The sequence below is a fragment of the Embiotoca jacksoni genome, unplaced genomic scaffold (assembly GCF_022577435.1).
Source record: "Embiotoca jacksoni isolate LCO1_2020_lvr unplaced genomic scaffold, fEmbJac1.0.p SCAF_1, whole genome shotgun sequence".
NCBI lineage: Eukaryota > Metazoa > Chordata > Actinopteri > Embiotocidae > Embiotoca > Embiotoca jacksoni.
The window spans coordinates 5,491,480-5,510,000 of record NW_027185229.1 but is presented as its reverse complement, the minus strand read 5'-3'; the positions used below and the strand labels follow the sequence as shown (position 1 = coordinate 5,510,000).

Genomic DNA, 18,521 nt, shown 5'->3' with positions numbered 1-18,521 from the left:
CGATGGCGCTCAGTGGAGTGTAACAGCATGGATGAGATATTTAGCTGGATGCTGATGGAGAGTTGTATAGATTTAAGAGAGAGAGAGAGAGAGAGAGAGAGAGAGAGAGAGAGAGAGAGAGAGAGAGAGAGAGAGAGAGAGAGAGAGAGAGAGAGACTGTTGGAGGATGAAGGGGAGGGATATGAGAGAGAACAGCTAATCTTTATGTGGCCTGTGCCTTCACACAGTGGTCGCCGTGGAGATGATGGATGTGAAGGAGAGGTGTAGTAGTGGAAGCAGGGGAAGACGTAAAGAGACAGAAATATGTGAGCCAGCTTGCGTGTATGAGTCGATGATAATCACACACGCAGGTGTATATGTTTTAGGAGCAATTACACAGGAGCTATAATCAGTGTAGGAGCTATTCTCGTAGTCCGTATACAGGAATATCGCTGCAATTAATGTCTTTCTTATAGAAGTGACCGGGTGTGTGTCTGTGTGTGCTTCGATGTGTGTGCATTTAAAAGTAAAAGTAAAAGTGTGTGTGTGTGTGTGTGTGTGTGTGTGTGTGTGTGTGTGTGTGTGTGTGTGTGTGTGTGTGTGTGTGTGTGTGTGTGTGCATGCACAGGAGCAGACTGCTGCTGAATAGAGTGGCTGTGTTATCAGATTAGAGTTAGCAGGCAGGCCAAGGCTCACAGTGGGGCTTCACCACCTGCTACTACTGATATCCACATACACACACACACACACACACACACACACACACACACACACACACACACCTTATTTTATTTCCCTATTTGCTTTCTATTTAACAATCCTAAAATTCTGCTTTGTCTCATTCTCCTCTTCTTCACTCTCACAACAGCGACTGATGGAGCCTCCTCCTCTCTCCTCTTCCTCCCACTTCAATACTCTCTGCTGCCCCCCACCTTCCCCTGCCTCCCACTGACAGCACCTCTTCTCTTTATTCATCCTCTCTACATTCCTTCCATCATCCACTCATTCCTTCTGTATCTCTCTCTTACAGTTTTCTATTAACCCTTCCTCACTGACAGCCACTCCCTAAGCCTCTTTCTCCCCAGTTTTCCTCTCTTTCATCAGTCTCCATCCATTCCCCTATTGACGGGCACCTTCCTCTTTCATCCCCTCTACAAAGACTCATCCCTCATTTCGTTTTTTTTTTTCTCTCTCTCTTTAGCGGGGGGAAATGGCCAAATTTATCCACCGTCCTTTCAATCAACTTCCTTCACCTGGACAAACTGAGCAGGATTGAATGAGATGTTTGGATTTTTTTTGTTGCTAGAATTTGCAGTAGCAGAAAATAGCAGAGTGAAATAGTCTGCCATTAGTAAAGCCATTCAGTTCTTTTTCATGGGCAATGGAGGTCTAAACATTTTGTCAGGGCTGAGTGTTGTCTGAGAGGTGCTTAAGATGCTGCTGGCACTACATTTAGAAATAGGCAGGTCCTTGTTAAAAACGAAAAAGAAAAAGTGAATCTGTGGTTAAAAGTGGCTGGTGCGGAAAATGTCAACTGAAATGTTTGGAAGAGGGAGGGGAATGGCATGACACAGATACACAAGATGCACACATACGGACCCACATACACGACAACAGATGGCGGCAACAATAAAAGAAAAGAAACAAACAATGCAGCAGGATTCTTCTGCAAACCTGAACACCTCAAATTCACAGACACAAAATTTTGTATACAATTATTTTCATGTATTAAATCCTTTTTTCTTTGTCGTCTGTAACTAACCATCTGAGAGGAGCTCATAATGAGAAGATCTGAGCACATACACACTTTGTATTTCACTACAAGTGAATACATTCATCGGCTGGATACATTCCTACCTCCAATTACAAATGTTGACCATCACAACATCATACTGTAACTACACTAGTTTACCAGAGTAACAACTAACTAATAATATGTTTTTCTTTTTAATCCATTAACCTTTTTTGATACTGTGCTCTGATTTGACCTTTTATCCATAAAATGTGGGAAATTGGCAAAAAGATGCCGGACTCCAAGGTAGATTATCAAATAACTCTCTATCCATTAGTGAATTAGTTAATGGAGTCAATGTACCATCACTAAAAGTGTACTTAAATTTGAAATAGAAATCGTAATCCTTGAGTTCATCTCAAGCGATCAAAGAAGGTCCTTGAAAAAGTGAAAATCAACCAAAATGTCCTCACTTGAAAAGGAGTACAAGTACACAAATACACATGCACTCAACCACCCGTTCTAGTGTCACTATGTTATTAACTTCCTGTTGAAACCCGTTGAAGGCACACAAAGCATTCCAAATACTTTCAGAATATCGTTCTTTGTTGACCTCATTAACTGATGCAGGGCACATAAACTATTAACATGTAAATCTCTCTGTCATTGTTCTACTTTCCAAGGCTTCTTTCATTAAAAGGGTTCTCAGTGCTTGTCAATATCGACATCAGCCACGGCTGCAAATGCTCTGCCAGAGCAGTGTTGATTTAATCGGGCTATATTTTAGTTAGTTGGGGTGTACTGGACTGCAGTATATTGAAACGGATGGCAATTCTAAACAGATACTGCACTCTCTAAAAGTTGTAGGAAGCAGATTGTTGTTTACATCAAAAATAGCAGCATATACTTATACACAAAAGCACCTGTTGCACGAGGCTTCATAAGCCTCGTAATCAAGGTGAAAACAGAGAGGTACTTCAGCAGGCCAACACACACACACACACACACACACACACACACACACACACACACACACACACACACACACACACACACACACACACACACACACACGAGTAGACAAATACCACGGTCAGGAAACTGACAGGTTCAAGTGGGTTAAGTATGTGGGATACAGTGGAAAGTGTGGTGCTCTGATTCCGTTAGCCCCTGTTGCTGGTATTAAATAGCAAAACAATAGCATAAGCATTCTGCACATGGCTGGCACTGGAGCTGCCTTGGAGTACAGTGGAGGAGGAAGGGCGAGACTTACTGGAAGTGGTGGTTGCTCTTGAATGTGACTTTGAGGACGGCTGTGTTTTGTTTCACTAAGAAGGAGGTTGAAAGTGAGACTAGATGATGAAAAGGTAAAGGGCGGATTCTCATACTCTTTCATGGGCTCATGCACACACACACACAGACATTCAAGCACATAAATGCCCAGAGTATAAACACTGGCAATGAAAATGACCATCGTGACAATGTAGATAGTTCCTATCACACCACAGAGAGACAAAACCCTCAAAGCTTCATGATAACGTAGATCCTCGGTGAGCTGACATTTACCCTGCCTCTCACAATCACACACACTCACACGGATCCATATGCATGACAATGGCCCAAGCAGAGACACTGACAGGAGAGGGACACTGGAGTGAAAGCTGAGAGGAGGTGAAAGGCCACATCCTGAACCAACTGTCTTTAATGGATGGCAGAGGGCAGAATGTGTGGAAAAATGTGTGTGTGTGTGTGTGTGTGTGTGTGCGTGCGTGCGTGCGTGCGTGCGTGCGTGAATCATAAAACATAAAAGAACTTGTGAGTGACATATAAGGAAGGCTGTGCTACTGCAGATAGTGAGTTGGGTGGACTTCAAGCGGGAGACAGAAAAAGTGAGATAGATACTCGAGTGATGTTCAGATCAAGACTTCAGCAGAAAGAAAAAAGACAGATAAGCAGGCTGCTGGTTTTACTGACAGATTGATTGACAAACATAGACAGTCTGACAGAGAGCAACTGATATATACAGCATGAAAAAAAAATGTTGGGAAGTCATTCGAGTCAATCTTAGCTGGGTGGAATTGACAGAACTGCTGATTTACCAAAACTTAAACTGGCTTACATGGGTAACTGCTGTCAAGCAGTGTTGTTAGGTTGAAACAATTAACTAAAAGTGACTAAAGAATACATAAAATACCTTCAGACTTTGAGGAAAAAAGTTAGGTTTTTAGCAAGAAACATGCTATTCAATAGGCGTCGATCTGCATGTATAGAATGAAACACAAGAAAAGTTAAAAATAAAGAACCATAAAGTATTGACTTCAGACAAAGATTCATTTGTCAGAAAAATACAGCATTCTCCCTTTAATCACAGAAGAATGCATCTGCTTTACAAAATCCTTACGAGCACACAGATATAACAAAAGAACGGAGCTTTTAAGCTGTCGGGAGGTTTTCACCAGGCTAAAAGCTTTGCTGTCTATTGAGTAGTCATGTTGTTGTCGCACAAAGCTGAACAATTATTGCATTCAAAATGTTGGGTGTCTTTTCTGGCTATTTATCTGCCTGTGAGCAGCCAGTTTATTTTGCTCGTTGGTTTGAATGAAAATGACCTCTTCCTGTCTGTCGAGTGCATCTCAACAGTGTGCTGGAGTATTTGTACAGTCCTTGGGTGGATGCAACAAATCAACGTTTTCCATAACGTGCAGCATTTTGATAGGGAATTTTTCATTTTGCACATTCAACACACACCATAAAAGACCACATGTCTGGTGAATGTAATTACTTACTTGACAAAAAAGATCAAACCTTCAGCTCCATTTCTAACAATCTCAACCTTAACAAAATATTTCCTGCGGGGTCTATTGAACATTATAGCTTGTAATGAAATATGATCCAGAGTTCTCTCTCCCTCATGACTAAATCTGCAGTGCACATAGCTCCCTGTTGACCCTTAACCTCCTGCAGCAAATAGTGAAACTTTTCCCCGTGAAACTCTCATCCAAGTGCTTTTATTCTGCCAAGCTGCTGGCTCTGTCAGATCCATTTATAGACAGGCAGACTGGACAGCTGCCTGCGTGTCCAGAAGGGTCTTGGGACTTCCCACTCATTTCTTTTCATTAGGGCTGACTGATCGGGAGCCTCCAGTGGCAGCTCTCTTCATCTTCCCTCTTTTTTTTAACCAGTCTTTTGGGCATCATTTAAACATACACTTTACCCCGCATTAATAAATATATCCATAAAAAAAGTATTAAGTTGTACAGAAGTCCTATTTCACGGACAGAGGTCTACGAAAGAGATATTCATTAGTACATCTTCCAGAGGTAGATATTTAAACTGTGTATGCCACATGAACACCTGCCGCCCACACTGCCCCCTTCCTACATCTGCTCTCCAATTTAACATCTTTTATGTTTTTCATTTGTATATGGTCCATCCATGGATGGCTCATAACCGTTTTACTTCTGTTTGGGTGGATAATCATTCTACAGACTCTGCTGTGTGCTGTGTTACAACTTTAAGTCAATCGTTTTGAAGTAAAGTTGCATTTCAGAACACTGAACCCGTTACCAGTATTCTGATTTAACTATTAGCACTTGCTGTTTGCAGCATACCAAAGGGTGTATAAACAACTATCATTGGATTAATATACTATTGAAGATAGCTTAAAAAATAGGATGATCCTCACACAAGTCCTGGAGTTATGAGGAGCACCTTCTTTTCTATGACTCCTTAAATGGATTAATGGACATTTATTCAGAATGTACAAAGGTATAACTCTGAGATGGACTCTGAAAAGAAGGAGTAGAGTTTTTGCTGCAAATTGCAGCAGTTGAGTCATCAGCTGTGTGTCACTGAAGGGGCTGCTGCTGTTGCAACTGCTGACAGTGGTGATCAGCAGGCCAAATGAGCAAACAAAAATACAACAACTATCCTCCAATTGTTTTTAGACTGCTGGCATGCATGCATCTGACCCTTTCACCTTACAAAGTATCTGTGCCGCATGTCTTTCGGTTCCCAACTTCCCTTTATCCCGAGAAAAAAACATTTTCTGTAAATCTGTATTTTCTATTTCTCTGTGGCTTCTTTATTCTGTACTACTCTCACTGACATGACCTGTCTTCTCCCATTGCACCATACATCATCCTGCTCAATACATGCTGCTGGTGTTAAAGATACACTAACTACAGAGGAATATTAGATTCACTTTTGGCTGTATGGAATATGTAATGTGTCTGTGTCTCCAGAAATCACCTCTCTCGGAATTTGTGTTTAACAACTATGAGAGTAGGTCTGAGATGAGGCAAACATATGCAGCTAAAGATGTGAGACCTCCATGGCTTGCACTGCAGATCAGAGATAATGCACAGGTTAATGTGACAACATGTTCAGTGGAAGGCAGGGAAAGTTCCTTTAATATGGGAAGCTTGGAGAATGGTGACTGAAGGGGAAGAGATGGGTCAATAATGACAGCACAAGATGAGAGGGATAATAGAACAATATAGTAGTAAAAGATATAATATAGGAGAGAATATTGAATAGAGATAGTTTAATGCCACACTTAAATATGGGGTCTTTTACATTTACCCATTTCTATCTTCAATCTGGGAACATTTATGTGCCTTTTTTAAGTCTGAGATTGGGACAGAGCTCTTCACAAGTCTTAAAGGTCAACCTGAAAACCCACTATTTTCAAAAGAGTGGCTCAAACCACTTAAATCAAAAGATTTCATCTCTGTTCGGTTATCCCTTTAAAGAAAGGTTAGATAGAGAAGATTTCACTGATAAAATGTCTTGAATCAAGATGTTTTTTTTCCCAAAGAGAGACAGCAGACATTAAATTTTAAAAAGGCAACAACTTCCATGTGACATGAATTTAAGGTAGACTGGTTGAAAATGTTGGCCTGCATTGCAACAGTAAAAGAAATTATTAAAATATGAAATAAATAAAAACTTTAATTGATAAGTCAAACACAGAGAACAAACAGTAACATTTGGCATCTAAAGGACTGTCTGAAAACTTAAATGCATATATCAACATCACTCAAATCCACCTTTTTCCAGCAGGGTAGAACTTCTCATTTCTTTTAGGAGGACAGTTTAAGGTTGAAGCCCGTTCTGGTATTTGTCCTATGGGAGATGAACATCTCAGATGTAGGAAATCAGTGTATTGATTTTGTGATGTTCATGTGATTCTTGTCTTCAAGTTGTGAGATTGTCAGATGTGAATCAGCCGAGTCAGTATTGATGTGCGGTTGTGCTGATGAAGGCCTAAGGCGCGTCAAAACAGGCTGTAAACATGACTAACACCTGAATATATGACTGACCGAATCGATCTTGTACTGAGGTCAGCAACTGATGTTCACTTGGGGTATGTAATGTAGGACGAAACACTTTTAGTCTTCAGAGGACAATCAACAGGGGTCCATCTCTCCATGCTGCATGAATAATAAAATGGATCTGATCATTGCGGCGTTAAATTCTTCCAAGAATTAGCATTTCTCAAAAATACAAGGGGAATTTCCACGACCCATAACACTCTCATTCACAGCGAGCCGGGCGTAGTGTTGATGAAAGCTTTCCTTTTCATTCATTTGTCCTCTTTACTCACACTTTCTCTGTCTCTTCAGTGCCCTCCCTTCCCCCCCAGTTTTTCATTCTTTCACTCTCATTCCCACTCACTCTGTCAAAGATACGCCTGATTGAATCGCAATTAAACGAGTGCCTCAAAGACAAATAAAAAAAAAAAACAGTTTGTGTTTACTCTGCACTACTATCTATTCTTTAAAACACAAACACTTCTAATCTGAAGTCATATAACACACAAAAAAATGGACTCATGGAAACACACACTGTTGTCCCCCCAAAGAGCACCATCCCACTGGCAAATGGCTCTTTTGAACCAGTTTAAAAAGCCTGATTGCTTTTATTGTGAGCCTTTTCCTTGCTTTCATCGACCGTTTAAACTGCCAAATTCATTGATTGTTGTTTTGTGCCTTTTATCTACTTTGGAGCCATATCAGTGCATTTTGTCATGATAATAATGTGTAAATTGCCCCATTCATTATTGTTTTTTTGATGGAGAAATTGGGTAAAATAAGCACTTTGTAGATAAGCATAGGGTCTCAACACTATTTGCGAAAGCATCAGCAGAAAGCAGAATTCATTTCAAAGCGCTGAATGCCAAAACTCAATTTAATACACTAATAACAGTCTAATCTTCCAATCAGAAAGTTTCAAAACACAGTGCACGCCTGGTGACTTAAAAATCCGCTCAATAAGCATGTCTTATTAATCTAACTTCCTATTTAAAGTGTCAAAGTAACCAACATGTAGATTACTATTCTCAGAAGTAATCTGATTTGGTTGAGGGACTGAATGGATTCTTTGTCTCTTCACACTTTTGTTCCGCTGTCAGTGTCACTGTCGAGCTCCTTTCAGGTCTGACTAATTCACTGCTCTCCTTATGTCTAGTCTTCTTTATAAAAAAAAAACAATAAAAAAAAAAAAACATGTAGGCAAATTGAAATGTATCTTTAAAAGACAGGTAGCTGCTCCAAATTATTTGGTGTAGTGTGTCACTCAAAGGGAATGCAGAGAGAAGGAGTGATAAAGAAGACATCAACTATGGGAGTGGGAAATTGATTGAAACCTGGCACACTCAAACATTCACACATGTTTAAAAGACACTAAGGCTGGTAAGTACCTACTCTCCTACCTTCTTTGCTTGTTGGACGCAGGTCATGTACTGTCTGGCCAGGCTGGAGCAGTCCAGCGTCTGCTGTGGATTTCCTCTGTAGCAGTGGAGCACCTTGGCCTGCAGGTCAGTGCACAAAGACACAGTCTGCCGGGGCCTAGAAACAGAACACGGAGAAAGGGGATGTCTTCGGTTACTGTGTGCACTCAAATCCCTCGGCTACCTTCACCATGCTGCACATTTTGGACAGTTCACGGTATTGCAAAGGAGTTTCTCCTGTTTGTCTGGTTTCAGGTGTGCCAGTCGTGCAGTGTCAGTTATTCTTTATCGACATACACACCAAATAAAAACTACTGATTAATACTTCCCACTGTTCATCTACTGTCACATACAGAGATCTCTATGTTTTCTAGTATCTTCTGCTTTCAGAAATACATTTAATAAAGCAAATATTGTCTGAGAATGAGCTTTTGATAACCATTCAAATCAAAGAAAAGAATAATTAGTTGGTCGACTTGGCCAAGTAAACATTATCTACAAATATAAAAAAGGGAGTTAAAATCTGAATTTCTAATGGTTTTTGCATAATGTTTAAGAGTTCTTGCTTTCAGTGTTGCATTGTATTGAAATGTAAATTTCTCTTTGTGATTTAAGAGAAATATTTTCCTAAAAAGAAACATCCTCTTGATCATTGTTTTATATGTACCTTTACCAGTGACACGGTCAGGAGAGATGGAAGGAGATGCCAAACAAAAAATGCAGATTGTTAGAAAAATTAGTTTTCTGCTGTGAACCTGCAAAATATGCTGACAATTATTCCAACTCAAGGTCTCCGTCAATGATGGAAATAAAAAAAAACACTGTTGCAGTGTTTGTTTCATTTTGAGACATTAAATCAAATAATCATTAAACTAACAACCAAAACAGCTGTAAATTGTAATTGTAAAAATGGAAATTCCAACCACAGCCACACAAACAAGGAACAAGGGAGTAAGTGTTAGTGTAAGTGATTCATAGAAGCTTACAGCAACATGAACAACTTCTGGTTTGTGTCTCAAAAAATAAAGATTGTTTGTGGTTTGTTTCAGTTTCAGTTTAAAAAACTGAGATAGTTTCAAAGGCTTGAAGGTGCAGCCAGTGTACAGAAATGAATTATGCATTAACAAAGCAGCTTAGGGAGTCAAAGTCAAAACTTTCTCTTTTCCCTTTATCTGACTCGCACATACAGTACATGTGTGTCGACAAAAGCACACAATCACATCCACACACGCAAACAGGCACATACACACGTGCACAAAAACATATACAGAGAGTGAATGCTAATCCTAAAGGAGGGTAATCCTTGAGTGCTCCGGTGCTTGTGGTAATTTACCTGCTGTTGTGACAGAGCCCGCAACTGGAAGGACCGGGATACGGATAAGAATACACACTCACAGACACGCCAATGTACATATACACGGCAACAGAAACACAACAGATCATTCTGAGATGCACCTCCCGCTCTCTTAAAGGCCTCAACAGGGTCGACAATGGAGGGTTGTTGGCTGGGCTAAAGTTCAGCTGGGCCTTCCAGAAGATGAAATCTGGACCATGTGTTCACCCTCCCTCTCCCTTCGATCAGCCGACATCCAGCTTCAATCATCGTTTCGTGTTCACCCACAACAGCACACGCAACACGCTTCCATTCACTGCCTGCTTCGCTGATACTGCCGTCCTCCACGCCTTACTGTGTGTTTTGTTTTAACTTGAGTTTTAATGAGTTAAATTGTGGCATTATTTTAGACATATTAAAATAGAACATGAAAGAATGGGATAAAATAGAATACAACAAAACAAAACAGAAAAGACTGGAATAGAAATGGACAGAAACAAATGGGAATGCAACTCTACGGATTCAAATATAAAATAAGACCAACAATAGAATAGATACGCCTCAAGGTCCATTCAATAGGGGTTTCAGGGCTTTGGATCATATCGCATGATCTTCATCAGCAGATTTTCATGGGATTATAGATAAGAAAGAACTCACTCATGGCCATTCTTATCATGTCTGGAGGTAAGATTGTTTTCTCAGTTGGTATTTTAAAGAACAAGAATGAACTTCAAGCCTAAACGAAAAAGAAACCTAAAAAAAAAAAAACTCTCTGCCCTCTCACTCAAAAAAGACTTCGTTTAGACATGTATTATCTAAAGTTTTCTAAAGTGCAGACCTAAGCAAAATATCTCAGACTGTGTCACTTGTCGTCACAGCTTCACATAAATGTGTAATGAACTTCAGGATGTCATCTCGCAGTCATTTTGTTAGGCTGCATAAAAAGAGCAAGAGATGGACGAGAAAGAATTAGTGTTCAATTTGAAATGAGCCACATGATCTATCATGTCAAATGAAGATGGGACATGATGGGACATGCCTTTCTATTTTGGAAAGCTGACCACCTGACATTTATATATGCAATCATGCATGCGCGCGCACACACACACACAGCTAACCCCATGCCATCCCAGAAAACAATTACAGAATCATGCATCCTTCACATATGAATGAGCTCAGAAGTCCCCACCTTCACTGAGAAACACACACAATAAATGTGTGTGTGATCTGTGCTTTGTAAATGCACGGCATGTGTGGGGGCACAAGATAAAGCGTGCACACAAACAAGACTGTGGGAGAATTTTCTCTGCACTGGTATGTGTACTGTGTCGTCTTTGTGTGTGTGTGTGTGTGGTTGTGTGTGCAGTGAAGGGTAGAGCAACAGGATTAAATAAATCACTGGCAGGGAGAATATTCATGAAAAGAGAAGTGAATGCAACCTGAGAATGAGGGAGATGGGGAGAGGGGGACAGAGGGAGGGAGGGAGGGCAGAGGGAGGGAAGGGGAAAGAGAGAGAGAGGGAGAGAATGTGACAGTGATGTATTAAATGACAAATAACCCTTGCAGCTTGCATGGACAAACAGCAGCCCATGGCAACCGTCACAATCTGCATTTGGACTCTGCCACATCATGTGGTGCCACGCCGCTTAGTGCTCAGGAGGCAGTTGACTGTTTGACAAACATTTACGTAACGTGCGTCCATCAATCATTCAGCTGGGACACTGATAAGGTGCGATAGAGGTCTACATAATAAACTGGTTAATGTTAATAAGAGTGGACAAACACAGCTTCCACCATGTTAAAGAAAACTGGATACACTCTGTGATGTGTTGGCTTGACTTACTGTTAAAATATTAAATAGCCTTGAGGAACAGAATATAGGATTCATGGCTCAATGCCTCCCCTTTAAATTAAAAGGGACACTACATCCATGAGCGACAGAAAGATGAGGACTTGTAAGACCTTGAGAATTTTTATTGTTGCATGACAAATGAAGAGGATGCTGTTGTGTTAAATTCAGCCACAAAGAGTTTTAATCACATGATTCAAATTATATGACTGGTTGATATTTGACTTTGCACCTTGAAAGCTGGTCGGCATTCTGCATTACCTCCTAAGAATGGGAGATAACAGCAACAATAGCCTCATGGTATTAATCCAAACTCCAGAAAAAAAAAAAATCTCATTCTTTTCTCTATTCAACAAGAAACTTTCTGATAGCAGGAGTGTTTTAATAATGGAATCTGAAGCAGAAAATTGCCTCTGCTAATCTGCACCAACTGCCTCGTTTGACTGAAATTAAAGGTGAGCTCTTATTAGAAAAACATTAGCCGCCCCAGCTAGTTTGATAGCCAACTTTTGCAGGGGAAAGAAGCAAAACAACACTCCAATTGCTTTCTGCCAGTGACATTTTGCATAAATACGTGCAGAGTTGAGGGAAAAAGATTAGGCTGAAATTGTTAAAGTTTCTCATTACTTTTTGTCTCACCTTGGCAGTGTGTGGTTTTTATGAAGAGGGCTCAAGTTATGTGCTGCTGCAAAGCATGACATTGGGGAATAAAGCAATAAGAAGTAATTGAAAAGATTGTGAAGGCGTAGCATTTTATTATTCTCTATGTCTAAGATGGTGTTGTTTGTGTTGGTGTGTGTGTGTGTGTGTGTGTGTGTGTGTGTGTGTGTGTGTGTGTGTGTGTGGTTAATAATGTATGATGACAAAGATTTGGGTTCCAAAGTAGAAGCCATTGCATTATACTTTTGGTTTTTAATATTACGCTGAGTGGAGAGGAAGGGAGCAGTGGATCAAAGATGTCATGGCTGGGGTGAGATCAAAAGGAATGACGGAGCATGCGTCTTGTATTGTTCGAGGCTTTGTAAAGCTTTAATGAAACTGCCATAAGGATAACATTCACAACATCATTGTTCAGCTGGCAGAAATCTTACTTTACAATCACATAAAATCAAAGCTACAGCTTTAGTTCATAAAGCCAATGAAGTGTCTGAGGACTGACAGAATTTAGTGGCTATGATTATTCTGCTAGTCATAATAATCACTTATCCCACCTTTGATAAGTGATGCAGCACACTTAAATCCTAAGCTCACATCACACAATGTGACAACAGCCAAAAACTTCACTTCTCTTAATCGTAACTACACCGAAACACTTACAAAGTCTCCGTCTCAAATGGGAATAACAATCAAGAACTACAAGCCGCGGACTGCCGACAGACAGAACTCTGCCTGATTCTTCACACGCTGGCAGATGAAAAGCTGTGGAGGAAGATAGGAATGTAGGATAAAAATGTGGCTGATTGATCCCCACCAACCTCACTTTGTGGAAATACAGGAAGAGGGAGATGGAGGGGGGATAAGGACAGTATTTCATTAAAACAGGTGACACGCTGGAACAAGATAAGAGGCGCATGTGCATGTGTGTTTGTGTGTGACATCTCATCACTGATAACTTTTCAATCAGGAAAACTTGCGGTTGGACGACTCACTCGAGTTGGGGATGATAGGAGGCCGCTATCAGCGTTTATCGCTAGCCTTTTTATCAACAGTTTCAATTCCAGTTTTGTGTCATTCCATTTGTCCTTTTCATCAAACAACTTCACTTTTCTTCACAAAAACAGCAGAGCTTTCAAATTCATACAGCAGAAAAAGCAATGAAATATACTGTGTTACACACACCCTGCTGCATGTTACACAGGATGAGTGAGTATGGCTGTTCCTATGTTCCACTACATAATTGTTCACTACAAACTTTGTTAATGCTGTATGTTCTTATTAGAGTTCCTAATGCAAAAAAGGGATCCATGGATAAAATAACCTCTAAAACAACGACCAAATAATTTTCAGAATGTAGTTGATGCCAAAAAAAAAAATCAACATTGAGAATAGCAATCCTGGAAACAGCCTCATGTGACACCGATTTACAAGCACTGATGGTCAAAAAGAGGTTTAATGCACACAATCTTTTTCAGAAATTCACAGTTCATTCTCTCCATCTAAATGTTTTTTTGTCCTATGATGACAACGATGCACTATGTGATCAGCTGATCCTGGGTCCTCAAATACATTTGGGAAGCACATATGGATGTCGAATTGGTCTCAGGACTTAACCAATTCACAGTTAAATGTATATTTACTCAATGTAGCTCAATGTCATCATAAAATATCAGTTTCATTCATTCAGCCACAGTGGGCAGCCGATTCAGTGTTTAGTTCCAGAGCAATCAGCCTAGTTTTTATCTGAATTAGGTTTTACATTTTGAGTTTACAAAGAGTGAGATCAGTGGTGCCTTCAAATTATGCATACAGATAAATGGGTTTGAAACCTTGAGCAATAAAACAAGACTTTACCCAAACTGATTAGACTGAAAACAATTTCGACCAGACTCCTGTCGGGTCCTGGGTTAAGTTTCTAGGCCAACACTGGATCCCTGAAAACCTCAAAGCAATGACTTGATGAAAATGTGTGGAGAAATGTAGCAGTGAAAACTGTAACTGTTAAACTTGTGGTTGGACTGATGAGCGCTGTTAGGACAGGCTTGTCTAAACCCTCACCTATCTGACTGCACAGATTGTGTGTGTTCCTTAATATACTCTTCAGAGGAAGTCAATGAGGCACAGTGTGTCAGTGACTTCAGCCTTCTGTCTTAATGGTAAATCTTTGTTGGTCCACAGAGCAGACAGGTCCTGTCTCTAGTAATGACTAGCGGCCTACTACTGCGGAGGGCACAGAGATCTTTACAGTAAGCTACCTGTCTGTTTCACTAATTGGACACGCTACCCACACACACACAAGAGTAGACACACGTACAGAATAAAGCAGATGAAACAAACATAAAAGTAGGCTTTTAACTACAAACTGTCAGCAGTTACTTTCTGGTGAATCCTCACACAGACATCCACCTGAGGCTCACTTAGGTTCTGTCTTTGCTAACACTTTGAGGGTAACAAGGTTTTTTAAGAGGATTAATGGATTTTTAGATCTTAAGGTGAGCTCAGCTGCAATGTGGTGGGTCTCTATAGTGAGGTATTTTTGGGGAATATCGGCACCCCAAGGCAAGGCTAATGGATGAACTCCTCTAAATGCCTCATGCTGGCAAGTAGAAAATGACACTCGATAACGTTTTACCACTCGCTATGTCTCCGCACGGGGATAATGCTTTAGAGAGTGTGACCTGTCCGGTGTCGGAGAATAGAGGAAGTATTCCATCTTGTTGCCTTGCTTTTGTCAGGAGTTCAGTTTTTGTCTTCCGTTTTGCCCCCGATCACCTCTCCTCCTGTGTCCCCTGTCTTTGTCTGTGGCCACGCCACTCACCTCCCGTGGCCACGCCCCTCACCAGTCCCAGCAGATGCAGCCACTCACCCCTGATCACCACCTGCAGGTGTGCTGCATCTCCCTGATCACCTCCCCAGACTATATGTAACCTGCCCCTGCACAACTCTGGTGGTCGGTGCATTTTTGTTTAGCCACCCGTCCGTCCTCTGTCTGCTCTCCGTCCGTCTTCCGTCTGCTCCCCGTCAGCTCTCCGTCAGTCCTCCATCAGTCCTGTACCTGTTCCCGTTCCTCCGGCCTCTGTGTCTCCCGCGGATATCCCCGTCAAAATCATCAGTCGGTGGAGTTGCCCTCCCGGCTTGGAAGATTGTTGACGCCGTCCCTTCCACTGGTCTGCCGGCTGCCCTGTTACCCGTGTCCCCCTGGAGCTGTCGGTTGAGTTGCCCTCCCGACTGGACGTAAAGTGGACACGCTCGGTGCCACATTTTGGTTTGTAGTTTTTTGTTTGTTTTTTCGCTGGACAATAAAGACTGTATTTTTGGAACTTGAAAACCTTGAGTCTGTGAGCTTGCATTTGGGTCCTGGAAAAACACCCCACCACATAACAGCTTTTAATAAAGAAGTGTGTGAGGCAGCTTTTATCTTAAACATTTGCACTCCAACTATTTGGGGCCAAACCTGGAATTATAGCTGGAGCTAAAATAGGACCACTGTAACTGTCAATAAACAATAGGACATTATAAAAGGGAGCTGTTGGTGTGGTGTCCCTGACTGATCTATAGAACTCTTCCTCATTTCAGTCTTCCAAAATGGGCTCATGGGGGCTCTATAGTTTTTCTACACTCCTCACACCAGCTAGCCATGTTTTTTTTCTTTTTCCTACTGCTGGTGAAATGGCACCTTGCATTATAGCTGCTGGCTCTTCTTTTCCAATACTCCCTCGGTCACCTTGACCACTCCATCCAAAAAAGCCATCAGTCACCATCTTCCATTAGAACAGAAAACTAATCTCTTTACAAACTACCTCATGGCATCTTCTCAGCCACTCAGTGACATGAGTCATGACTGACATGCCCTGCACTTATGTGTTTACAAATAAACATTCAGTTCACTCCTGTCCTTTATCTGTATATAATGCAGGTATTTATTCAGCAATTACCTCTGAAGTGATATCCCCATAATCATAGGAATACCAAAGGCTCTTGTACTACTTATTAGGTGCTTGTGGTTTCTATGCCATTCAAATGTGGCCTGTGGCTTCATCAGCTAATGTGTTGGCCTGTATATCTACATACGACATGTCCAGGTCAGCAGCAACAGTATGACGTATACAAACAAATCTACTCGGATAAAGAAGAGGACAAAATCCAATCAACACAAGTGGGAGATGTGTATCCATTGAATACTTTTTTTTTCACCTGACATTAGGCTCAATGAACGTCCTTTTCTATCTCACAACATCTAAGAAGAATAAGACACAAGAGAGTCGCAGGTCCAAGAAAAAGATGACAACAAATAAAACCAGAAAACGTTGCAACAATGGGCAGAGTAACAACACACCAAAGATTATTTTAGAATCAGGAAAAATGAGACAATAAAATGGAGATTGAGAGGTTGAACCACAGTCAGAGACAGATACAAAGACAGAAGAAAAGGACAGATTGTTGCTACATAACACGTTGGACTGTGCTTCACCCCCCACTGCTCCCTTTCAGCAGTGGGTAAATAGAATAATTACTGGGTGGTCAGTGTAGTGTGAAATGACAGCGTGACCATGGCACAATGAAACACTGCCCAAATCCTGACAGAACATGACGAGCACATGGCTGCCTGAATACAAAGTGCGCCTGTATGCGTAGCAGAGATAGAAAAAGGGCCGAAAGGAGTGAAAGTTTGTGTACTGAAAAAATAATAGCAGCACATTGTGGCAGGACAAAATGCTCTTCCTCCGGCGAACTGGTGCTGAGGTGATCTTCTAACCTCTTCCATGCAGCTATGGACAATAGCAAGTCCTCGCGAATGTAATCATTTGGACAAAATTTTGGACTAGAATTGTATGCTGTTAAATTCAATGGAGCAGGTGCATGAGGATGGCACCGTTGTAGATGAGGTCACTGCCCATCATACAGTACAAAGCTGGCAAAAAGACCAAGCACCTACTTTTTCCTTTTGCTGTTTCCAGGAATCCACTTTAGTGTGTGCTTCACTCCACTGCTGACTTCATGATAATAATAATAATAATAATAATAATAATAACATTCACACATTTACTTTCAGCACTGCTGTGTTTTAAATCTTTTTCCTTGTATGACAATTCAAATTATTGGGAATGGGGAAGACCATGTGACCAGAATCTTTGGACGGATTGGATGATTGCCTTTTTAAGGTAAAGCAGGACTGTGAACTAAGCAGATGGTGACTGTCTATCATTTCAGATGTAGGCAGATGCAGGTGATACTGTAGAGAGTTCTGCACTACCACATCAACCAACCAACCCATTAATGACTTGAGGCACAAGTATTATTTTCATCAATCATGATTAATCTATTTAGATTAATCCATTTAATCTATTCAGATGTGTTATTAAAGCAGCCACTCAGGATTCAATAATTAAAGTTATTAAATTATTATTGTTGTGCACAGATATTTCAAAATCTTCTGTTTATTTTTTTTTGTGTGTTCTGGGTGAGTTATATGATACTTGGTTACATTCACAGTAACACTGCTGGCATCTGGGGGAAAGATAAAGGCCTACATGATGATTTTTATGCTTTTTGTCCTGGAGATGTTTAATTTAAACTACTGTTAGACGTAATGATGTTCAGTAAGAAATTGAAGCAAGGGTGAAAAAGCATGTGTTACGAAAACTAAAAGCTTTTTGCAATAATCATTTCAGAAAAAGAGGGAAAAAAATGAAAGGAGAAAAATGGCTTTCTGACTAAATGGCAAAAAAAGCCGTGAGAATGGCTGTTATAGAGAGGCATACAGTAAATCTGGCAAGACCCACATCCTCCATCAGTGCCAGCGTTGCAGCAGTTTAGTGTTGAATTAAATTGACAAGATTTTTGACCAGAGGTGAGGTCTGAACTCTGCTTTCCAAGAGGAGCACATCTGCTTCCTGCAAAGTCACAGTGGTTCTGTTTTCTTCAGAGTAGACTGGGGTCATTGAATAGGGAAAGTTGTTGATAATTTCTTGCTGTGACCGCAAAGCCAGTAGAGGCAAGAAGATAAATGATAATGTCGAGGTGTGTCATTATAAAGGAAAACCAAGGTGAGCATATTAATGTCAAAATTATAATATATACAGAACAGAATGACACCCAACTGTAGTGGGTGGTATAAACAAAAGTGTCTCTAAAATCCTTGAAGCATTATGTAGAAAGTTTTTGTAAAAAATGTATCTTAAAAGTCAATATTACAATTTTACACAAAGTCTAAATAATTTTATGTTTTAGTAGACGC

At 40.7% G+C, this 18,521-nt stretch overlaps 1 protein-coding gene across 3 annotated transcripts in view; it reads right to left on the bottom strand.

Annotated features, from left to right (window-relative positions):
* Nucleotides 1-18,521, bottom strand: part of chchd6b (coiled-coil-helix-coiled-coil-helix domain containing 6b) — a 54,064-nt gene that overhangs the window by 5,684 nt on the left and 29,859 nt on the right. For 2 of the 3 annotated variants that reach the window (XM_069158097.1, XM_069158113.1), the window contains one exon: nt 8,427-8,562. In XM_069158097.1, coding sequence (XP_069014198.1) covers nt 8,427-8,562 — 136 coding nt within the window. Of the gene's footprint in view, nt 1-8,414; nt 8,563-18,521 lie in introns of all 3 variants that reach the window. The other variant, XM_069158105.1, reaches the window with a different exon arrangement.